Source organism: Lissotriton vulgaris, unplaced genomic scaffold (genome assembly GCF_964263255.1).
Source record: "Lissotriton vulgaris unplaced genomic scaffold, aLisVul1.2 SCAFFOLD_683, whole genome shotgun sequence".
NCBI lineage: Eukaryota > Metazoa > Chordata > Amphibia > Caudata > Salamandridae > Lissotriton > Lissotriton vulgaris.
In genome coordinates this window covers 266,524-286,505 of record NW_028251994.1, presented here as the reverse complement: position 1 = coordinate 286,505, position 19,982 = coordinate 266,524, and the positions used below count along the sequence as shown (strand labels likewise).

The 19,982-nt window shown below is 41.5% G+C and overlaps 1 protein-coding gene across 1 annotated transcript in view; it reads right to left on the bottom strand.

Moving 5' to 3' along the window:
* Positions 1-19,982, bottom strand: part of RTN4IP1 (reticulon 4 interacting protein 1) — a 316,827-nt gene that overhangs the window by 230,665 nt on the left and 66,180 nt on the right. The window contains exon 3 of the mRNA XM_086950968.1: positions 17,315-17,466. Within this exon, the coding sequence (XP_086807094.1) occupies positions 17,315-17,466 (152 nt within the window). The remainder of the gene's footprint in view (positions 1-17,314; positions 17,467-19,982) is intronic.

The window sequence follows — 19,982 nt, the reverse complement described above, 5'->3', positions numbered from 1 at the left end:
GGCGACATCCCGGCAGGGTATACACGACAAGGAAACGGGAGACCATCTATATTAGACTATATTATTTGTGGTAAAAACCAGCTTGAAACAATGACCCATCTCTGTTCAAATTTCACTCCAGAGAGCGATCATGCTGTTTTGCAACTTGTAACTAATTGTTCGGCTCTGTCTGATGAAGAAGGCTTGATGACCCTTGAGAGAAAGGAAACTTTGGTAAGCAGCGATCAGAGACGAATCTTCTGGAACCCCACCTCATTGAGTAAAATGACAAATCTGGTCGATCGACGACAGTTTTTAAGGAATCTATACTCAGAAGATCCTATAGAAAACTTCGAGACCATGCTCACTGAGCTTAAGGAGGCAATAATCGAAAGGAAACATCAAAGAACTGATATAACCCTAAAAAGAAAAAACAACAATAAAACAGGGAACTCATTGACAAAGAAAACCCTAAACAAATTAATACGCGCGCAATATCTACATTTCTCTCCCACTAAAAAGAAAGAAATAAATAAATTGAAAAACCAACTCAAGAGAGAAAAAATAAGCGAGAGAAAATCTGTTGAAGACCGAATCTGGGTAGAATTACATAACGCTGCGAAAGAACCAAACCAAAGAACGTATTGGTCTATAATAGCCAAGTTATCTGGGACAAAAAAGAAATTACATGCAGTACCTGTTCCTCCGAAAGAGTGGGAAATTTACCTGGCAGAACTGTACAAGAAAAACGGGGACAAACTACAGACAAACAGTCCAGAAAAGGTAAAGGAAAAATCTATTGAAAAAATAATCCCGAAAACTACTACTATAATGGTTGAAACTCATATTCGGAGGGCAAGAAGCTCAGGAGCCTTTGGTCCTGACCAAATCCCTATAAAGGCCCTACAAATAAACTCCAAGGAATGGAGCCTTTTTCTAACTCCACTCTTCAACCATATCTTTTCCTCTGGACTGGTCCCCAAGTCATGGCAAGGGAGTACAATAATCCCCATCCATAAAAAAGGTTGTAGAATGGTAGCAGGTAACTACCGTCAAATAGCCCTGATGGACGCGACCGGAAAAATCTTCGCGGCAGAGGTATTATTGCAATTAAAAAATTGGGCCTTTTCGAAGGGACTGATCCCTATGTTTCAGGCAGGTTTCAGACCCAAACATTCGGTCATGGACAATATTGCAATAATCCAATTTTTTCTGGACAAATACGTTACAATAAGAAAACAAACGGTCTATATGGCCTTCATAGATTATTCAACCGCATTTGATCGCGTGGATCGCCCTACCCTGTGGAAAAAATTGAGGAGGCTGGGAATTAACGAATACCTGTTACAGGCGATAATAAGTCTCCACACAATGACGTGGTGCCGTGTTCAAATGGGAGGCCAGAAAGGATTAACGAAATCAATAGACACCGAAAATGGACTTAAACAGGGCTGTCTACTAGCACCCATGTTGTTTTCGTTATATCTTAGCGATTTGCCAACACAACTGCAAAAGGGCTCAAGTCTGCCCCCGAAAATTAACCAACAAAGAGTGCACCTGCTGCTCTATGCGGACGATATAGTCCTTTTCGATCTCACTCCGTTTGGTCTCCAAAAATCTCTGGATATACTGTCTATATACTCAAATGACAACTATTTAATCCCGAATATAGGAAAAACCAAAGTCGTAGCTTTTTCCGGGAGGAAGAAAAGTGCCAAATATATCTGGAAGCTAGGTGAGGAAAAGGTCGATGAAGAGAAAGAATATATTTACCTGGGCAGGATTCTCTCCAAGAATCTAACAAATATACATCACATCGATAAGTTAACGAAAAAATCTGAAATACATGCTGGTGCTTTATCGAGATTCTATAACGCCACGGGGAGCAGACACTTTTCCTCACTAATAAAAATTTACAAAGCTAAAATTCCTGCGGTCTTGTCTTATGCCACGGAATGTATTCCAATTCAACAATGGGGCTTCATGGATCGTCAAGAGGGAAAAATCCTGAAAAAAATCATGAAGGTCCCTACAGCAACTCCAGTTCAAGTCCTTCGGCTGGAATTCGGAATCACCAGTGCCTTTGCCACGGCCGTGGCTAATATAATTAGATGGGCATACCAGCTACTACACGCTACGGAAGGAACTCTCCGGTTTTTGCTACAAAAAGAGACTTTTGGCACAGATATCGTTAATCAAAGTTTTATAAAGAACATGTCTGCGGCGTTTCAAATGGCTGAAATTTCGAGTGAAATTTTACAGACTTGGTCCACTTCACAATTAAAACTATTTCTTAAAAACTTTACTCCAAGGTTAAGTTATGACTTGGACTATGCTCATAGCTATAGGCTAAAAACATTCAAGCTATTTATAACAGTCATTGAGTATAAACATATACAGCCATACATTTCTTACTGTCTCTCTCACAATGCAAGGAGGGTAATTTTTATGTATCGAGCAGGGATTTTACCTGTACAAGCCTATAAAACAAAATGGCTACCCGGAGATCACCCCAACTTATGCACGTTATGTTTAGGAGGTGAGCAGACTGTGGAGCACTTATTGTTCATTTGCCCTAATTCTAAGGTGGTAGCAGCTCGCGCCCATTACATTTTACCGATTTACAGATCCTGTAAGCTAACAAAGGAAAAAGAATTTTTAACAATGGCTATAAATCCCCCGAATGAATTTGTATGTTATAATTTGTACAAATTTTTTAAATCCATGTTAGCTTTATATTGATTATTGTTGTACTTATCTTACGTAATGTTATTCTATTATCTCATGTATATTTGTGGTCCTCGGTTGAGTACCAACACAAATAAAATCTTTTTGACTTTGACTTTGACTTCTGGACTTGTGGACTCTGCCAGGAAGAAGGACTATTGTGTTGCTGAAAGGACTGCCACTCTGCTGGACTGCTGGTCTGAAGAACTGCTGCCCTGCTGTGCTGACCTGCAGCCCTCTTGCCTGAGTGAGAAGGTGTGGATCTGCATTTCTGAAGCCAGGATCCTAGTGTGACTCCAAGGGTAGTTGGCTGGCCTCCTGATCAGAAGCCTCAGGGACATAACAGGCTTCCAATAACCTTGAAATCAGCACCTGGACGCTGCCACCTGGCCCCTGCCCTCCCAAGTGGTTCCATCCCAATCCTAGACCCTTGGAAGTGGGCCTAAAGGTGTTCTGCCAGCCAATCTGTGGATTCAGCAGAACAGACGCATCTCCTGCACAGCACGGGGCATCTCCCGCAGAACCAGCGCATCACCTCTGCTGCTCGATGCATCGCCCTCAGAACTGACACAACGCCTCTGCTGCACAGACTTCCCCGAAACAAGGACTGCGCATCGCCATCACAGCCCATCAGAACTGTCTCTGTGGGACGTATCTCCAAATGAGGATGCTGTCTTGCCCAATGCAGCCCATCGGGACCATCGGTGCGTGACGCATTGCCAAGCAAAAACATCGCCATGAACTTCATAGCTCATCCTGGAACTGCTGCTGTGTGACACATCTCCTTGCCAGACCTTGCATCGCCTCTGCTGCACGATGCATCCTCGACACGTTACACCACATCACTTTGCATCCAGGATTTAAGGTACTCTTGTTCAACTGGCCTAAGTGGGTCCCTGTAGCTAACCCGTGCTCCATTGTGGTTGACCTGAAATTGTGACTTTATCCAGGTCCGGCGTGACCAGAATAACCAAAGTTGGAGCTTTGTGCTTTTTGGTACTATTTTCACTTAAAACTATTATATTTTTCTACATGGGTATGGGATTTTTCTTGTGTAGTATTTTCACTTTATTACTTTTTGAAATGATACATAAATACTTTACACATTGTCTCTAAATTAGGCCTGACTGCTCTGTGCCAAGCTACCAGAGGGTTGAACAAAGGTTATTTATGGCTTCACCCTCACAAAGATTGTGGTTTCAGCTTGAATAGGGTTTCACCTCTTCAACCGGTAATCAATTTCCTTAACACAGTCATTAGCCCCAGCTCACCCAACTCCTGTACAGAATATGAAAAATCTGTAGCAATTTCACATGAATATGCCCACTGGTCCAGTGTTGAAGCAAAACATGAAAACAAAATGCTTTATAGTCCAGGGCATCAGCAGAATCCATTGATTCTGAGTAAAGATTTTCTTCGGGTTGCTCCAGAAAATAATTCCCAATGACGGTGCCTGAGATGGGAGGAGGACTGCTTACTTGGAGCAGTCTTGGCGGTAGAGCAAAGAGGCCCATACATTGACGGTAAAGTAAATGGACACCCTGTTTCTTTCTTGCTAGATATGGGGGCTACCCGCTCTACAATTCGATCAGTGAAGGTTCCAAACCTACCCTTCTTGGGTACAGAAGTCCAGGTTGTAGGCATCAGTACTAAAAAGATTATATATTAGGTTACAGCAGAAGTTCCTGTTAAAAATAGGATCAATAGAAAATAATCACCATTTAATGTGTGTGATTTATTGTACACCGGATGGTGTCGCAATTGAAACCCAAGATGAGGATTCTGTTTAAAATGACATCAGATGACTAGAGAGTTCAGCTGTTGTCAGTTAGAACGTATGTGATTTATCTCTGGATTTAAGACATACTGTCAAAGAAGTGGTATGGGATTTCTTTGGTAAAGGGATAGGATTGATTAAAAGTGCAAAGCCTGTCAGGATGAATGTGAAACCAAATGTACCTTTCCGTAAAACTAAACAGTACAAACTTTCAAGGGAGGCAGAAGAAGGAATGAAACCTGTTGAAAGAATGTTTGAACAGGGAATTCTTCAGAAGTGCTTGGTAGTCCCTGTAACTCCCCTGTGATGAGAATTAAAAAGAACAAGTGGTAAATGGAGAAGTGTGCAGGATTTATGAAAAATAAAGAAAATGGTGGCTCAATGTTGTACAGTGGTATTGAATCCAGCAGTAGTTATATTCCAGACTCCCACAGATGCTAAATGGTATAGAGTCATTGACTTATGCCAACCTTTCTTCTCCGTTTACCCTACATGAAGATAGCAGCATTTATTCACGTGCCAGTTTCAAAATAAAATTCTTGCTTGGTGTTGAATCCCCAAAGGGTATGCTGAAAGCCCTTAAATTTTCAGTCAGATCCTAAAGAGAGATTTGGAAAATGTGAAGTTGCCTTGTAACTCTGTTTTGGTGCAGTATATAGCTGACCAATTGGTGGCATCAAAGATAAAAGAAGATTGTAAACTTGACACAATGCACTGTAGAATCATTTAGCGGACAATGGTCATAAGGGTTCCCCCACAAAAATACAGTACTGATAAAAACGTGATTCCTCTTGGCCATCACATTTTTTAAAAAGCAAGGAAAAGTCTCAAAAGAATGCATTTCTGCAGGTCTGAATATGAATTAACCCAGAGGGAGGTGAGGATGTCCCCTGGAAACGTTGGTTATTGTTGTCAGTGGATTCCCAACCTTTTCCCAATTACAAAGCCTTTAGTAAGGTTGACCCACAATGATATCAAAGATCCAATACCATTTGGTGACACATGTCTAGAGGCTTTCTGGGAAATGGGGGAGAAATTATGAGAAGCACTGGCCCTATGAATGTCTGATTAGAACAATGAGTTTTACGTCTTTTGTAACAAGAAAAGTGGGTGTGCATTATCAGTATTGACCCAAAACACGGTGGGACTATGAAATCTATAGCCTAATGTTCAGCTGTGCTGGACTGAGTAGCTGTAAGTCTTCCTAGTTGTTTGAAAGTGTTTGCAGGTGGTTGCATTGCAAATGAGAAAAGCGAGGGACTCATGGTGAGACATACATTAATTGACCCGTACCCGGACTCAGAATACGACAAACTGTCCATCATCTTACCAGATATGAACTAGTCCTACTGAGAAGTGAAAATGTGTCAGTTAAACAAAAGTAATTTCCTTAATCCTCTAACACTGCTACCGGTCCCAAACAGTAACGAAGATAAAAACAGGAGTGATGAAGATGATGATGAGCCAGAACATGACTGCCTTAATGTCACAGTTATGAGACACATTAAAGAAATTCCTCTAAAAAAAGGCTGATCTGATTTTTTTGTTGATGGTTCCTGTTTAAGAGACAATTGAGGAGCACTGAAGGCTGCCTATGCAGTAAATTCCAATTATGAACTTCTTGAAGCCTCATACTTGCTGAATAAAAATTCAGTACCAGTGGAAGAGTTAGTTGCATTAACAAAATCTTTTTGTCTAGCAGGAGACTCAAATGTAATGATTTATACAGCCAGTCAAAATGGGTATTGAGTAGTCCACTACTCTGGGCAACGGAGGCCACAAAGAGGTTAGATGATATCATCTGGAACTTACATCAAGAAAAGTTCTTACATACTTGATTTACTGGAAGCAATAGAACAGCCAAAGAAATTGCTGTAGTCAAGTGTGTAGCCAATGAGGCTGGAAAAGATATGGTCATGATTGTAAATAAGTATACAGACCAAGTGGCCAGATACTGTGCACTTAAAAATGTTACTTTGATGCAAGGACTAGAACAAACTTAATCGAATGAAACATAGTGGTAAATGCAGAAGATGGGAGTTGTTTCTTAGCAAATCCGATTCAAACTTCTTTAAGTGAATTGAGGGGCCTCCAGGAGGAAGCTCTAGATCATAGGTACTCACAAAATTTCTCTCGGGGGCCAAATTTACAGTGTGGTTTGTGGCCGAGGGCCGCACTGGTGGGGGCGGGGTCAGTGGGGGAGGGGGCGGGTCTAGAGCAAAATAAAAACTGTGACCATGAGGTTGAACACAGGCCCCTGCAGCGGACGCCTTCGTCCACTGAGCCACCAGACCCGGCACACACACATTTCTCTCTCTCTCTCTCTCTCTCTCACACCCTCGGTCACCCTCACTCTGACTGCCTCTCTCTCTCCTCTGTCTCACTCCCTCTCTCTCTCACCCTCTGCTACCCTCACTCTGTCTCTCTCTCTCTCTCCCTCCCTCTGTCTGTCTCCGTCTGTCTCCCTCCCTCCCTCTGTCTCTGTCTCCCTCTGTCTGTCACCCTCTTTCAACCTACCTCTGTCTCTTTCGGTCTCCTTCTCTCTCTCTGTCTCCTTCCCTCCCTCTGTCTTCTTCCCTCTCTGTCTCCTTCCCTCTCTGTCTCCTTCCCTCCCTCTGTCTCCTTCCCTCCCTCTGTCTCCTTCCCTCCCTCTGTCTCCTTCCCTCCCTCTGTCTCCCTCCCTCCCTCTGACTCCCTCCCTCCCTCTGTCTCCCTCCCTCTGTCTCCCTCCGTCTCCCTCTCTCTGTCGCCCTCCCTCTGTCACCCTCTTTAACCTCAGTCTGTCTCCCACCCTCTGTCTTCCTCGTCTCAGTCTGTCTCCCTCCCTCTGTCTGTCTGTCTCCCTCCCTCTGTCTGTCTCCCTCCCTCTGTCTCCCTCTCTCCCTCTGCCTGTCTCCCTCCCTCTGTCTCTCTCCCTCCCTCTGTCTCTCTCCCTCCCTCTGCCTCTCTCCCTCCCTCTGTCTCTCTCCCTCCCTCTGTCTCCCTCTCTTTGTCTCCCTCCCTCTCTCTCTCGGTCTCCCTCCCTCTCGGTCTCCCCCTCCCTCCCTCTCCCCCTCCCTCTCTGTTGCCATTTACAGACTTCTGGCTAGTAAACCTTTATGTAAAGACAGTACACTTCTAAATGATAGCCGTTCAGGAAGTGATCCAGTATTGAAGATGATAGGAGAGGGACTTCACGACCACCACAAATTTAAATGATGCATATTTTCACATTGCAGTGCATTCATTGCTCAGTTTTATCTTCTTTTTGTGGCAAGCGAACATATCCCCAATTTAGTCTTGGGTTGCGGAATAATCTCAACTACATGGGTGTTTACAAATTGTTTGATAGTGGTTGCGGCACATTTACATTGTGAAAGTGCCCCTGTATATCGTAAGTCCATAATTAGATGGCTGGTGTAAGAGAGCACAGCTCAAAAATGCCATTACTGGCTCAAAAACTTTGCTACTCAATCTTGGATTTAATACCACGGTCAAAAAGTCACATCTGCATTCCTAGCAAATAACGAATTTTCTGGATGTAACTCTCAATTTAACTATGGAAAAGGTTTAAACTTAAACCAAGCGACTATGGTTGTTTCTACTTTACTACATGTCACAATCTCTAACCGTGAGAAAAGTAAGAAACGTAATAGTAATGCTGGTGTCATACATCGCGTTGGCTGTAAATGCTCATTTTCAAATGAATTCCTTCCTGGAATCATTGGCACAGCAGAAGTTAGAAGCAACTGGAATCTAGAAAAACCTAGTGTTGTAGCACGGAGTAAGGTACAGTCTAAAATTATTAAACAGTAAGAATGTGATGCTGAGCAGAGTTTTGCAGTCCCACATTCACTAGTAACTCTGTCTCCCTCCCTCTGCCTCTCTCCCCCCCCCTCCCTCCCTCTCCCTCCCTCCCTCTGTCACCTCACCTGGCGTGCGTGTGTGTCAGCCAGGGCTGAGGCAGCTTGCCGGCTGCACCCGAGTACTTCACCACAGGTCTGTAATAGACCACTTACTTGTTAATGAGGCTTTGTTGTATTTTGCCTCTTTTTAGCGCCCTGCCCTGAATCTCCACTCTGACCTTCACTGGAATAGCCCGGCCCCATAGAGCGCTGCTGAAACCGCAGTGTTTGTGGACACTCTTACATACAAAAAAAAAACACACGGTGAAAGGGTCCGTCAATCCCCGCCCAGCACGAGGGCACAGCTCGGCAGAAAGAGGCCCTGGCCCCTGGCACCGGGCGCTTTCAAAGGCTCCACAGAGAGGCCCTCAGCGCCCCACGGGGCTGCTGCCAGCCGAGGCTCCCAGAAAAACAAACACAGCTTTTGGAGGGCGACGCGAATCATTTAATGTGCGTCTCGCTCGCTTCTGTGACACTCACTGCAAAGCAATAATCGTGCGCACGGCAGGGTGGCCAGGGGTTCCACACACAGTGGGTATTACAGATGTCTGAATGGACCGCGGGCCGCAGCGGAAGGCTTGCCGGGCCGCCGCTGGCCCGCGGGCCGTACTATGAGTACCCCTGCTCTAGATGATGAGAAAAAAAGAGAAATGTTGGGTTACAAAAATAATTATCAGGATGTTTATATTACTCCTGAATATAAATACGAAATGCCTGACACAATGTTGAATTGCATGGCAATGTATTTTCCTACACAGTCACGTGAAGGGAAAGATGCCATGGCCCGTACATTTAACAAATATTGGTGAAACTCCAAATTCAGAAGTATTGCAAAAGGTTTGTGACACTGTTGTTTGATTTGTCAGAGAAATAATCAAGGCATGAGGACAGGTGTCCTTATGAATCAGATTGTCAAATCTGATGGCCCATTTATGAGATTTCAACCTGGCATTATAGAAATGCCAGTGTTGGACCGGTCATCCTTAGAGTTGTCTTCCCCCATCTTTTTGCCTGCTTACCTCCACTTTTTGCTGTGTCTTTTTGTTGGCTTTAGGACTCTGAGCCCTTTACCACCGCTAACCATGGTAACATTGATGTATACCTTATTGGTATAATTAATGTACCTGCAAGTACCTTGTAAAGTTGTATACAATATATCCACGGCCCACAATCTAAATGCCTCTAGTGGGCCTGCAGCACTGAGTGTGTCACCCATACAAGTAAACTTTCAAACCTGTCTCAGGTCTGCGATTGCAGGGGCTGGTGGTACAGTTTACTGCCATTTTCGACTTGGCATTTAAAACCACTTGCCAAGCTTTAAAATCCCCTTTTATTACACATATGTCACCCCTAAAGTAGGCGCTAGGTAGTCCTATGGGCAGGGTGCTGTGTAACTAAAAGGTATTTTTAGGTTTTTACATGTGCTGCTAGCGACAACCAGCTAAATTTGTTTTTCACTACTGGCAGGATTACTCCTCTCATAGGCTAGCATTGGGAACTCCTTAAAAGATTTTTAAGCTGTAATTCCTTATTAGAAAGGAGCAGTTAAATCATGTTTAATATCTTTGGTTTAATATCTTTAGTGGTAAAGTTGGGTTTGACATTACGATTTTAGAAATGCCACTTTTAAAAAGTGGAAAGGTAAAAGTGCCTTCAAGGGAATTTATTTTCTATATGTTCAGTAATTCAAATTGGTTATAGAAGGATAAATCAATAGTCCTTATTATGAATCAATCCAATACTATTTGACTCGAAATTCAATATAGATACTTTGTTTCATTAAAACACAACATATAAACAAAGACACAAGGTGTATTAGAAAAATAGTTTTATCAAAAATTCATTGAGATAAGTGACTTCATATACAGATAAATAAACAAATAGGGTTTAGGACTGTGGGTACGTGTATAAGTAAATTACTACGTGACTCAACAGAACCTAAAAAACACCTATCCCACACCACATTGAATAAAACAAAGATAGGGATAAGATGTACTGTCGACAGTACATCTTATCGCTATCTTTGTTTTATTCAATGTGGTGTGGGATAGGTGTTTTTTAGGTTCTGTTGAGTCACGTAGTAATTTACTTATACATGTACCCACAGTCCTAAACCCTATTTGTTTATTTATCTGTATATGAAGTCACTTATCTCAATGAATTTTTGATAAAACTATTTTTCTAATACACCTTGTGTCTTTGTTTATATGTTGTGTTTTAATGAAACAAAGTATCTATATTGAATTTCGAGTCAAATAGTATTGGATTGATTCATAATAAGGACTATTGATTTATCCTTCTATAACCAATTTGAATTACTGAACATATAGAAAATAAATTCCCTTGAAGGCACTTTTACCTTTCCATTTCAATTACCCAAGCCCTCAAGGGTATTTTCGGGTTGCTCACTTTTTGTAAATCACTTTTAAAAAGTGGACATTTCTCTGTACTTAACTTTGCTCTGGGTGCCTGCAGCCAGTCTCCAATACATGTCTGAGATTGGTGACAGCTACACTTTGTGCATTCCCTTTAGACAGCCACAAACACAGGAAGATAAGGTTCCTCTGCATTCTGAGCACTCATCTGCATTCTGATGGGTCTTCCGGGGCAGAGAGGAATAGTAGGGGCTGACACTTAAACTTCAATAGGTAGTGTCCTGTCCACACACAAAGCACTGATTTACCCCAATATATAGTCTGGCAGACACTAGACTAGGTTGAAAGGGATCCTTGTGCACTTCAGATAATACCTTTGAAGTCACCCCCTACATCAAAGGCACTTTGGGGTATAAGTACTGGGGCTCTGACCCCACCAAATCAGTACACTACTGGACCTGGGAAGACCTCTGCTGGAGTAAAGACTGCTGTGCTGTAAGAATTGCGACTTTGACTTGACTGACTGTTCTGAGGAACTGCTTTTCTTCTTTGCCAAGCTGCCCTGCTGCCTGCTGGTCTCTGCCCTGCTGAGGACAATGACTGGACACATCTCACTTGAACCCAGAGTGACTCCAAAGATTTCTTGCTGGTTTGCCTCCTGTTTTCTGAAGTTTTTGGGATACAAAAGAAGTCCTGCAATCCTGCTTGTGCTGCTGGAGTGCCATCTGTTAGTTCTTCCCTTGCCTGATGTGCCCTCTCTAGTTCTGGCCCTCAGAAATGGGTTCTGTAGCTGATTTCTGCAAAAACCAACGCATCGCCTGACTGTGTGAGAAATTCTGCTGCATCGCCTTTCGATGCGGATGCAGAGGCTGCACAACTACAGTGGATCCACAGCCTATGTGGCTCAACAAAGACGTATCGCGCAGCTGGAAGACAATGCATTGCATTCAGTTCAATGGAGCTCGATGACGATGCTGGACCCCATTTGCGAGGCTCTCGACGTCGATGCTTGCTCCAGCCAAGGTATTTCTTCAGCGGAACTTGTCGTGGTCGGCCTGAACTGTGGATTTGTACCGGTCTTTTGCAAACTCAAGTAACCTTTTGACCACTAGTAACTTCTAAGCACTATTATTGCATACATTCTTTGAAAACAAATTTGTATCTCAACTTCTACTAATTGTTTTTTTGTCTATTTGGTTTTGTTTTACTCAGTTAAATGTTGTCTATTTTTCTATACCTGTGTGGAGTCTTTTTGTAGTGTTTTCATTTTGTACTGTGTGTGTGTTGCACATATACTTTACACATTGCCTCATAAGTTAAGCCTGTCTGCTCTGTGCCAAGCTACCAGAGAGTGAGCACAGTCTAATTTAAAATGTGTATCTAACTTACCCTGACTAGGATTGTTATCCCTACTTGGACAGGGTGCAAACCTCTGCCAAATAGAGATCCAGTTCCTAACAGCAAGTTTACAATGGTCTTAAATACATTCATGTGATTGTCTGCTCATTCTACAAATGGGCCGAGGCATATCCCACTTGGAGATTGGACAGCTTACAGTTAGCAAACTCTAGTTAAGGGAATTAAATCAGATACTTTTTCTTGGAGACTTCTATTAAGACAAAGTTTGGTTCCCATTCAAAAATTGAGATTTTGCAATTTATTTGTACAATCTTTTCAAACTGATCAAATGTTCAATTGTAGTTATAATCCTTAACCTTCTGTAATAGTTGAGAGCTTGAATGGGACTGTAAAATGAAGATGGCCAAAGAATATGTGTATCTACTATAATGAAGTGGTCTGAAACCCTTCCTATTGTCCTAATGAGTGCAAAAAGTACTCCATACAGAAAGTCTAGTCACTCGCCCCCTGAAGTGTTAACGGTCAGAGAAATGCATACACTCCTTCAGCTAAGCTTATTGAAATAACTGATGATATTGTTCTAGAGGTCTCGCAGATATGATGAAATCGGTTTCTCATCAGGAGAATTTGGCAACAAATTCAACCAAAGAAATCCAGTGTCAATTGCTGAATCCTGGTAATTTGGTGTTCATCAAGAGCATGTTCACAGGAACTGCTTGAAAGAATGATGGCATTGTCAGTTTCAAGTTATAATTGTGACTAACCCTGCTGTGAAATCTGCTGGAGTTCCACAGTGGATCCACGCTGCTCCCACAAAGAGAGTGAAGGCGGTAGATGAAGAACTGGTGTTACCAACCACTAATTCACAAAGTCAAGCTCAAGTTTGCAGCGTGGATCCAGGGGGGATTTGGAAAATTTTGAAATGGAACTGATGAAATGGTTAAGGCAATAAAGTCACAGGCATTATTTCTGATGAGACTGAGGATCCTGGGAAAGGTACCGGTAGCTGTGGCCAGCTTTAGGTTCAGGACCAGAGTAAAGAGCTGTTACAGAGTCAAAGTCCTGAGTGGTAGCAACAAGCCGTAGTATCAGATCAGATTAGTGAACCCCCAGAGGAAGAAAACAGTTCACAGTGACAAATGTTACTGAAGAGGACCAAAGTTCAAGGTCATCAGTGAGTGGAGACTATTAAGCAGTAGTCACAAGTGAAAATGCAAGAGTTGAAACCATAAAGACACTAAAGAAAACCTGTAAAGAAAAGCAGTAGCAGAAAGAGTACTTAAGCCAATCAAGAAATGCATGAGGTGACTGAAATTGATCCAAAGAATAGTGAAAGTGAATCAGAAGCTGCTAAACTAGCAAGAAAAAGAATTCAAACAGAAAGTAAGCTTCACTTGAATGGGCATATCTAGCATCTATATATGATGAAGAATAAGAGTCAGAACCTGAGACCTACAGTCCAATAAATTGTTGCCAATACGTCTTCGAAAGCAGACCAGGAGAAAAAAAACAGCTTACAAGAGACTGTTGTAAATTAGCTTAAACTGTGAAAGAATATCAAGAAAATCCAGACAAAGAAGAAAAAGATATATAGTCTGAATTAACTGAACTAGAGAACATAAAAAAATTACGTTTGAAGCTTTTGCTGACTATTATTTCAAAGAAAAAGAAAAGAAAGAAAAATACTGTTAATGTTTTACAGAAACCTTTTGTTAACTTTTGGAGTTCCACATTCTTTTTGTTTTTGATCTAAATAGAAAATGGCATGTAGGAAATGTTGCAAAATTCTCGGTTTAATCACTTTGATAATAATATTAATAATCTTAGTTGTCTTGTTGTTGTAGGTCTTTAATCCGGTGGGATAGGAGTCTACAGAAGTTTAATTAACCAAAGTACATCATGATGCTAAATCGAATAAATTTACACAAACGGAAAGCTTAGTTAGTGGATTTCATGGTGATATCTATATTAAACTGTTCAGTGAAAATGTGGATATTATGCGGTGGTCAAGGATTTTTTTGTGTGCAACTTTCTTAGCTCCTCTGTAGATGAAGGCAGAACCTACTCACAACTCCCAATGTCTTATGGTCTTTCTTGCAATGTATTTGTTAGTATTTTTCACAAACATGAATTTCTATCTCCTTATTAGTTGGGTTTCAATATCTCGCTGGAGGATCTACACATCTCTTTAGATGTCAAAAACAGGTTGAAATATGTAACATTTCTAAATACATATGCACAAATTAAGCAGCAAACTGATAAAACTAACCAGGAGAATGTGTGAAGTTTAAGTAATGAAGAATTTGAGTTTGTTAGACAATACAAGAAGAGAAGAGGAACAATTGTGAGAGATTGAATAGATTAGAATATGAAAAAAGAGAAGATTAAGGCTAAAGAAGAATTTAGATTGTCAAATTTGCATTCAAGATTGAGAATGGAACATAAGAGAAAGGGTGAATTATGCAGGGTGAGTTGTGAACCTATTGGAGTTAGGTCAATTGAATGTTAAAGAAATTATGTTGTTAGTGGGGATTTCTTGGCTGAAGAATAATCTATTCTGAGAGGGATTTATAAAGTGTGTGGTATGACTGATTATTTCAACCTGCCAAGAAACTGGGTGGGTTCATGTTATCTTGCTTTGGTGTTTCCTATAGTTCATCACATGAGTGGAGTGAGAAATACTGTTGGTTTGAAGAGGGTGAAACGTGGCACTCGACAGATAGTTCTAGATATATTAGAAGCTTTCATTTCTTCTATAGGTGTGCCTATGAATGTTATGAAATTATCAATTTGTCTATGCTTGTGGACTGACTTGCTTCTAATATAGCTGGGGCCTTAACCCAGAATAATTCTGAGTTAATTGCTATTCGGTTGATGATTATGCAATACTGCTTACTGTCAGATAGCCTTCTTCCGAAGCAGGGCGGTGTTTTCAGGATACTAAAGGCTAAAGATTGCTGCATCTTTCTACCTGCTAACAGTAGGGTTGTTAATGCATATGTGAGTAACTTGACTAACATCTCTTGTGAATTCCTAGCTTCAAAAGGGCATGGTGTATGGGAAGCAGTACATTACTGGTTTAGTGAAACTGGGAAGGGGTTTAATAAGGTTGACGAGTGGCTTGATAGTCTGGGAGATTGTACGCTAATACTAATCTCACGCCTCTAATAACTGCAATGATTTGCACAATTGTCTTGCTTCTCTTGTTTAAATCCTCTAAGTTCTTGTTATTAAAATGTAGGTTTAAAGGCAAAAGAAAATTGTCATAGAAGAAAAGAAAAGAGTTTGAGATAGAGAATGCCAAGGATTGTGTTTACAACTAGCTAACATTAATGGAAGAATAAACTTGAAAGAAGCACAAATTGATTCAGACTGTATTAGAATTGCTAATTGTGTCCACATTTACAAAGTCTCATAACCTCTAAGCTCACAGGCTATTTCAAGATCTCCTATATCAGACTATGCTTTGCAGGCCATTCACATGCCATTCATTCTGCTCTTTGCAGTCTCACTCTTTTGTCCCCTCAAGCTTACCAACTGTGATTCTAGGGGCTTCTAAGATCCTTTCCTTATCAGTCCCATGGTTCTGAACCACCTCCCTCACAGCCTTCTTAGGCTCATCCATGTATCTTTCATGCCTGTTAAACCTTCTAGTCTTGTACTCCCCATTACCTTGAGAAGCAAATTTGTATGTTTCATGTGCCTATCAATCTACCCATGCTTATCAGTCGCCTCACGACCCATGCTCTACAGCTTCATATCTCCTAGTCCCTTGTTTCTCTTACCTCTTTGTATTTCTGAGATAACCCTTTTGTATCCGAGTTCCCTCAGCTATTTGTGTACCCTGCCCACAACCCCTCCGCTATCCTCATCAGCCTCTAATTACTCTCAACTCTCCATTCCCCTCAAATCTTGATTTCCTCTGGTGGAATCAACCCTCCAGGGTCTTTATCTCTTCTTACAACTCAGAACACCCTCTCTTTCTTGCCCCTCACAAACTTAGCAGGTTCTTCCCCAGGTCCAATGATTGGTAGACTGCCTTCCCAGTGTTCTGACTCCATTCCTCTACCTGCCCCTAAACTCACAAGACTGTCACACTCACTCGTTCTCTAAATGTCTCTCTCACTTACTCTTACTAACACACTCACTTCCACTCAGAGTCAGACAAACACTCTATCTTGAGCACTGATGGTTGAAGTTCCATCAATGGGAAATCTGGAGTCACGCTTAGAATGTGATCGAGAAGGCAGGACAGAGTTGGTCCTTGGCTGTCAATCACACTATGTGCAACCTTTCACAGGAGCGCTGACAGGTAACGCGTCGTAAGAGAACTGAGCCTGAAGAATTAAGAGCTTGGAGACGTGCTCAAATTGCCATCTCAATTTAAAAAGAGCACTGCCCGTCATTTCCCTAAATACACTTACTATGCATGAGAGTCTGCGCGAGTCTGCTAAGACATGCTCAGTTTTGTGCATGCTTTTCTTTGGTCAGTCTGGCAATCTAGAACTACGGGTCACTGCTTCAGACTGTCAGAATGATAGGAGAAAACAATGCAGGAGCATGCCTGAAATCCCTAATCAGTGAGAATAATGGACGGTTTTCCTTGCATGTAACAATCTGCAACTAGGTTCATGATGATGAGTTCTCCAAGTAATAAAAAACAGTTAACGAAAAAGCCCCACCAACATGGATCTTTCTCAAGATTTGGAGGTACATAGGAAGAGGTGCATATCTTTCAATTTTGAAAGACAAATCATAGTGACCACCTGTCAAATTACCTGTTTTAGCATTTTCATACAGGCTCATCTAGGGGCACATCACTGGTGTCTCCTTACTCCACCCTCCTCCCACAGTATGCAAAACGTGGTTACAGATGGTGTGGAGAGCACATACAATGCACGTTTCTTCTGCTTATAAAAAAGCTCCAATCAGCCAGGCTGTCATGTTTAATATGTGCCAAGAAACTGCTGTGGCATCACTGATGGAGCAAGTAGGAAGGCTAAAGGCAGACACAATGGCGACTGTCATCTATGATTCACCACAAACTGCAAATATTCTGTTTCCTGTAAAAGAAGACCTGGAAAGGGTGTGGGGGGTCAGAGAGGCACTGATGTTTAATAGTTTTTATGAAAGTGCCCCTTTAAATTGTCCACTGTTGAAGATACAATCGGATTTAGAATTAAATAATGACTGTATTACATCTTTAGACTCACCTCATCACCTGGTTTGAAATAGCCAACATCTAATCCACATTCCATGATCACACCAGAGAGATCACGTCCCAGAACAAGAGGAAATTCACCACCCTTACTAGACATGTTGAGTGGATCGCGTGTCATCTTCAAAGACGCTGCTCCATAGCCACCTAAAATCGTAGAAGTCATTGAACTTGTCAAACAAGAAAAGGGCTTCAATATGTATTATATTTACTTCAGAAAAACTCTAAATAATAGATTATGATCACCTGAATAACTTTTCAAAAACAAACGGTAAGCTCATGAAATAAAGGTTTCCACCTTTCACTCCTGACAAATCTCAAGAGAGTCACTCTGAATACACATACATCAATAGGTCCTTCAGCCCACTATGTGTGAGCTTCAGCGGCCTAAGGACTGAAGACAGCGTTTTTTCCATATTGACCCTTGTCATTTAAGATTAAATAGCATAGATCAGGTATTTGTGAGCTTCAACGCTCCAAATCTTTAACTAGTGTTGCAGAAAGAAAGCAAGTAGGACACAGATTGGTACAGGGACTTTGGATATAACTCATCTAATATATTACAATTGATACGAAATACTATTTTAATGTAACCAGACAATAACACAATCATATGGCTGTAGATTCTTAAATCTATAAAACATATCTAATCAATGGAGCGGTTTGAAGAAGGTTTTGCAACTAATTGTAGAGTGCTTATTAAGAAGGCAATACATCCCTATATATTTGCACATAGCCTGCTCTACCTTTTAAATCCATTGTTATCTTTGCTACTTTTCACTCACTGGCATGTTATGTAATCAAAACACAACTCAAGAAAGAAGACTGCCGTATGAATCACTGCTCACAACACAAATCCATTAGGGTCACAAGACTGATCTTCGTATTCTCATACTCAACATCAAATTCCAAAATGTTGATATGATGCAGGTAACATTTTGCAGACAGCTACAGATCATTTACCATCCTTAAGAAACTGGAACTTAGAGTACTGTAAGTAGGCTTATATCAATTCAAAATCACAGGCTTTGTGGTGCAAAAATAAAAGCTGCAATTTATGTGTACTTTTTACACACCGAATACACATACAGACTGAAAAGGAAAGTGGGTTGTGTCCAATGTATCAATGGTTTGTGACAGCAATTGAAACTGCAAAGCATTTATCAGTAAGTGTGACCTGACAGTGGTGGTAACACATTTACAAAATGTCTAAGTGTATCAGCTTTCACCTTGTCAATGGTGGTTGCGGTCTTTTCAGGGAGCAAATAGTGGTCCATTGAACTACTGTGCCTCTTTTCTCCCTCAAAGTCATTCACTACATATCAACTTTTTCTTTTAAAGCAGCCCCTGTCTTATTGTCTTTGGTCTTAGAGTCTGACCAACTAAACCTCACGATTTCAGAAATCTTGGGTGAATGGTCTATCCTCTACTGACATGAAGCTTTCTTGAAGTAAAAGCAATCGTGCTTAATTTATGGTGATGGTTTCAGGTGGTGGGCACCACCACTTCTTTTTATAGAAAATAACGTATTTATCATCATTAGACTTTGACCTGGAGCAAAACAGCGAAAGAAAGAGGAAACAAATTATATGAAATGGATTATGAAATTAAAAAAACTGGAGTGAGAAAGAAATCGCAGAAGCTAAAGAAGCAAAAGGTTTAGTGTGCTGGAAGAAAGAGACACGAGGTGGAATCAACATAAAAACAGTCTTGCTATTCAAGAAAATCTGCGATGGCCTTCTAACAAAACACTTCAGGATCCAGCACTTATTGTTTTCAGCACAAATAATCCACTAAAAGCAGAAGTATGTGAGTGGGAGAAGAATTAGGGTGTACTACCAGAATATGAAGTCTTAAATACATTTTCTCCAAAAATATCAGAGCCAAAATATTAACTACAAAAATATTGTTGAAGTAAGTGTCATAGATTTAATATACTTAACGTCAAATATGTGTACCTTGACGATACATATATCTTCAAGGTACCTAGATGTGGAGTTAAGAATGTTAAATATATGCTTACCTAAATATACTTACCATCACAATATTTTGGCAGTTTACGTTCTGGCTATGATATTTATTGCAAACAAAACAGGTGATGGACAGAATGTGGATCAATGTCACACATTCACCCCAGTCCAAAGATCTGGGCCCAAATCCATCGTTTTTTTGCACTCCACACCACCCTGGGTTAGACAATGGCGATATGCAAATCAGCTCTGACCCTGTGCCCCATGGGAACAGTCCAGTCCGAACTACAAAAGCCATGTCCTTCCCAGAACGGAATCAAGCATCCGAGGACCGGACCGGTTTCGAGGTAACACCTCTCATCAGCCCGGCTAGCTTGACTCCAGTGGTGTGGAGTGCCTGGGACCCACGTCTGAGCATCCCCAGCGCACTTATGGCGGCAATTGCAAACAAAACAGGTGATGGACAGAATGTGGATCAATGTCACACATTCACCCCAGTCCAAAGATCTGGGCCCAAATCCATCGTTTTTTTGCACTCCACACCACCCTGGGTTAGACAATGGCGATATGCAAATCAGCTCTGACCCTGTGCCCCATGGGAACAGTCCAGTCCGAACTACAAAAGCCATGTCCTTCCCAGAACGGAATCAAGCATCCGAGGACCGGACCGGTTTCGAGGTAACACCTCTCATC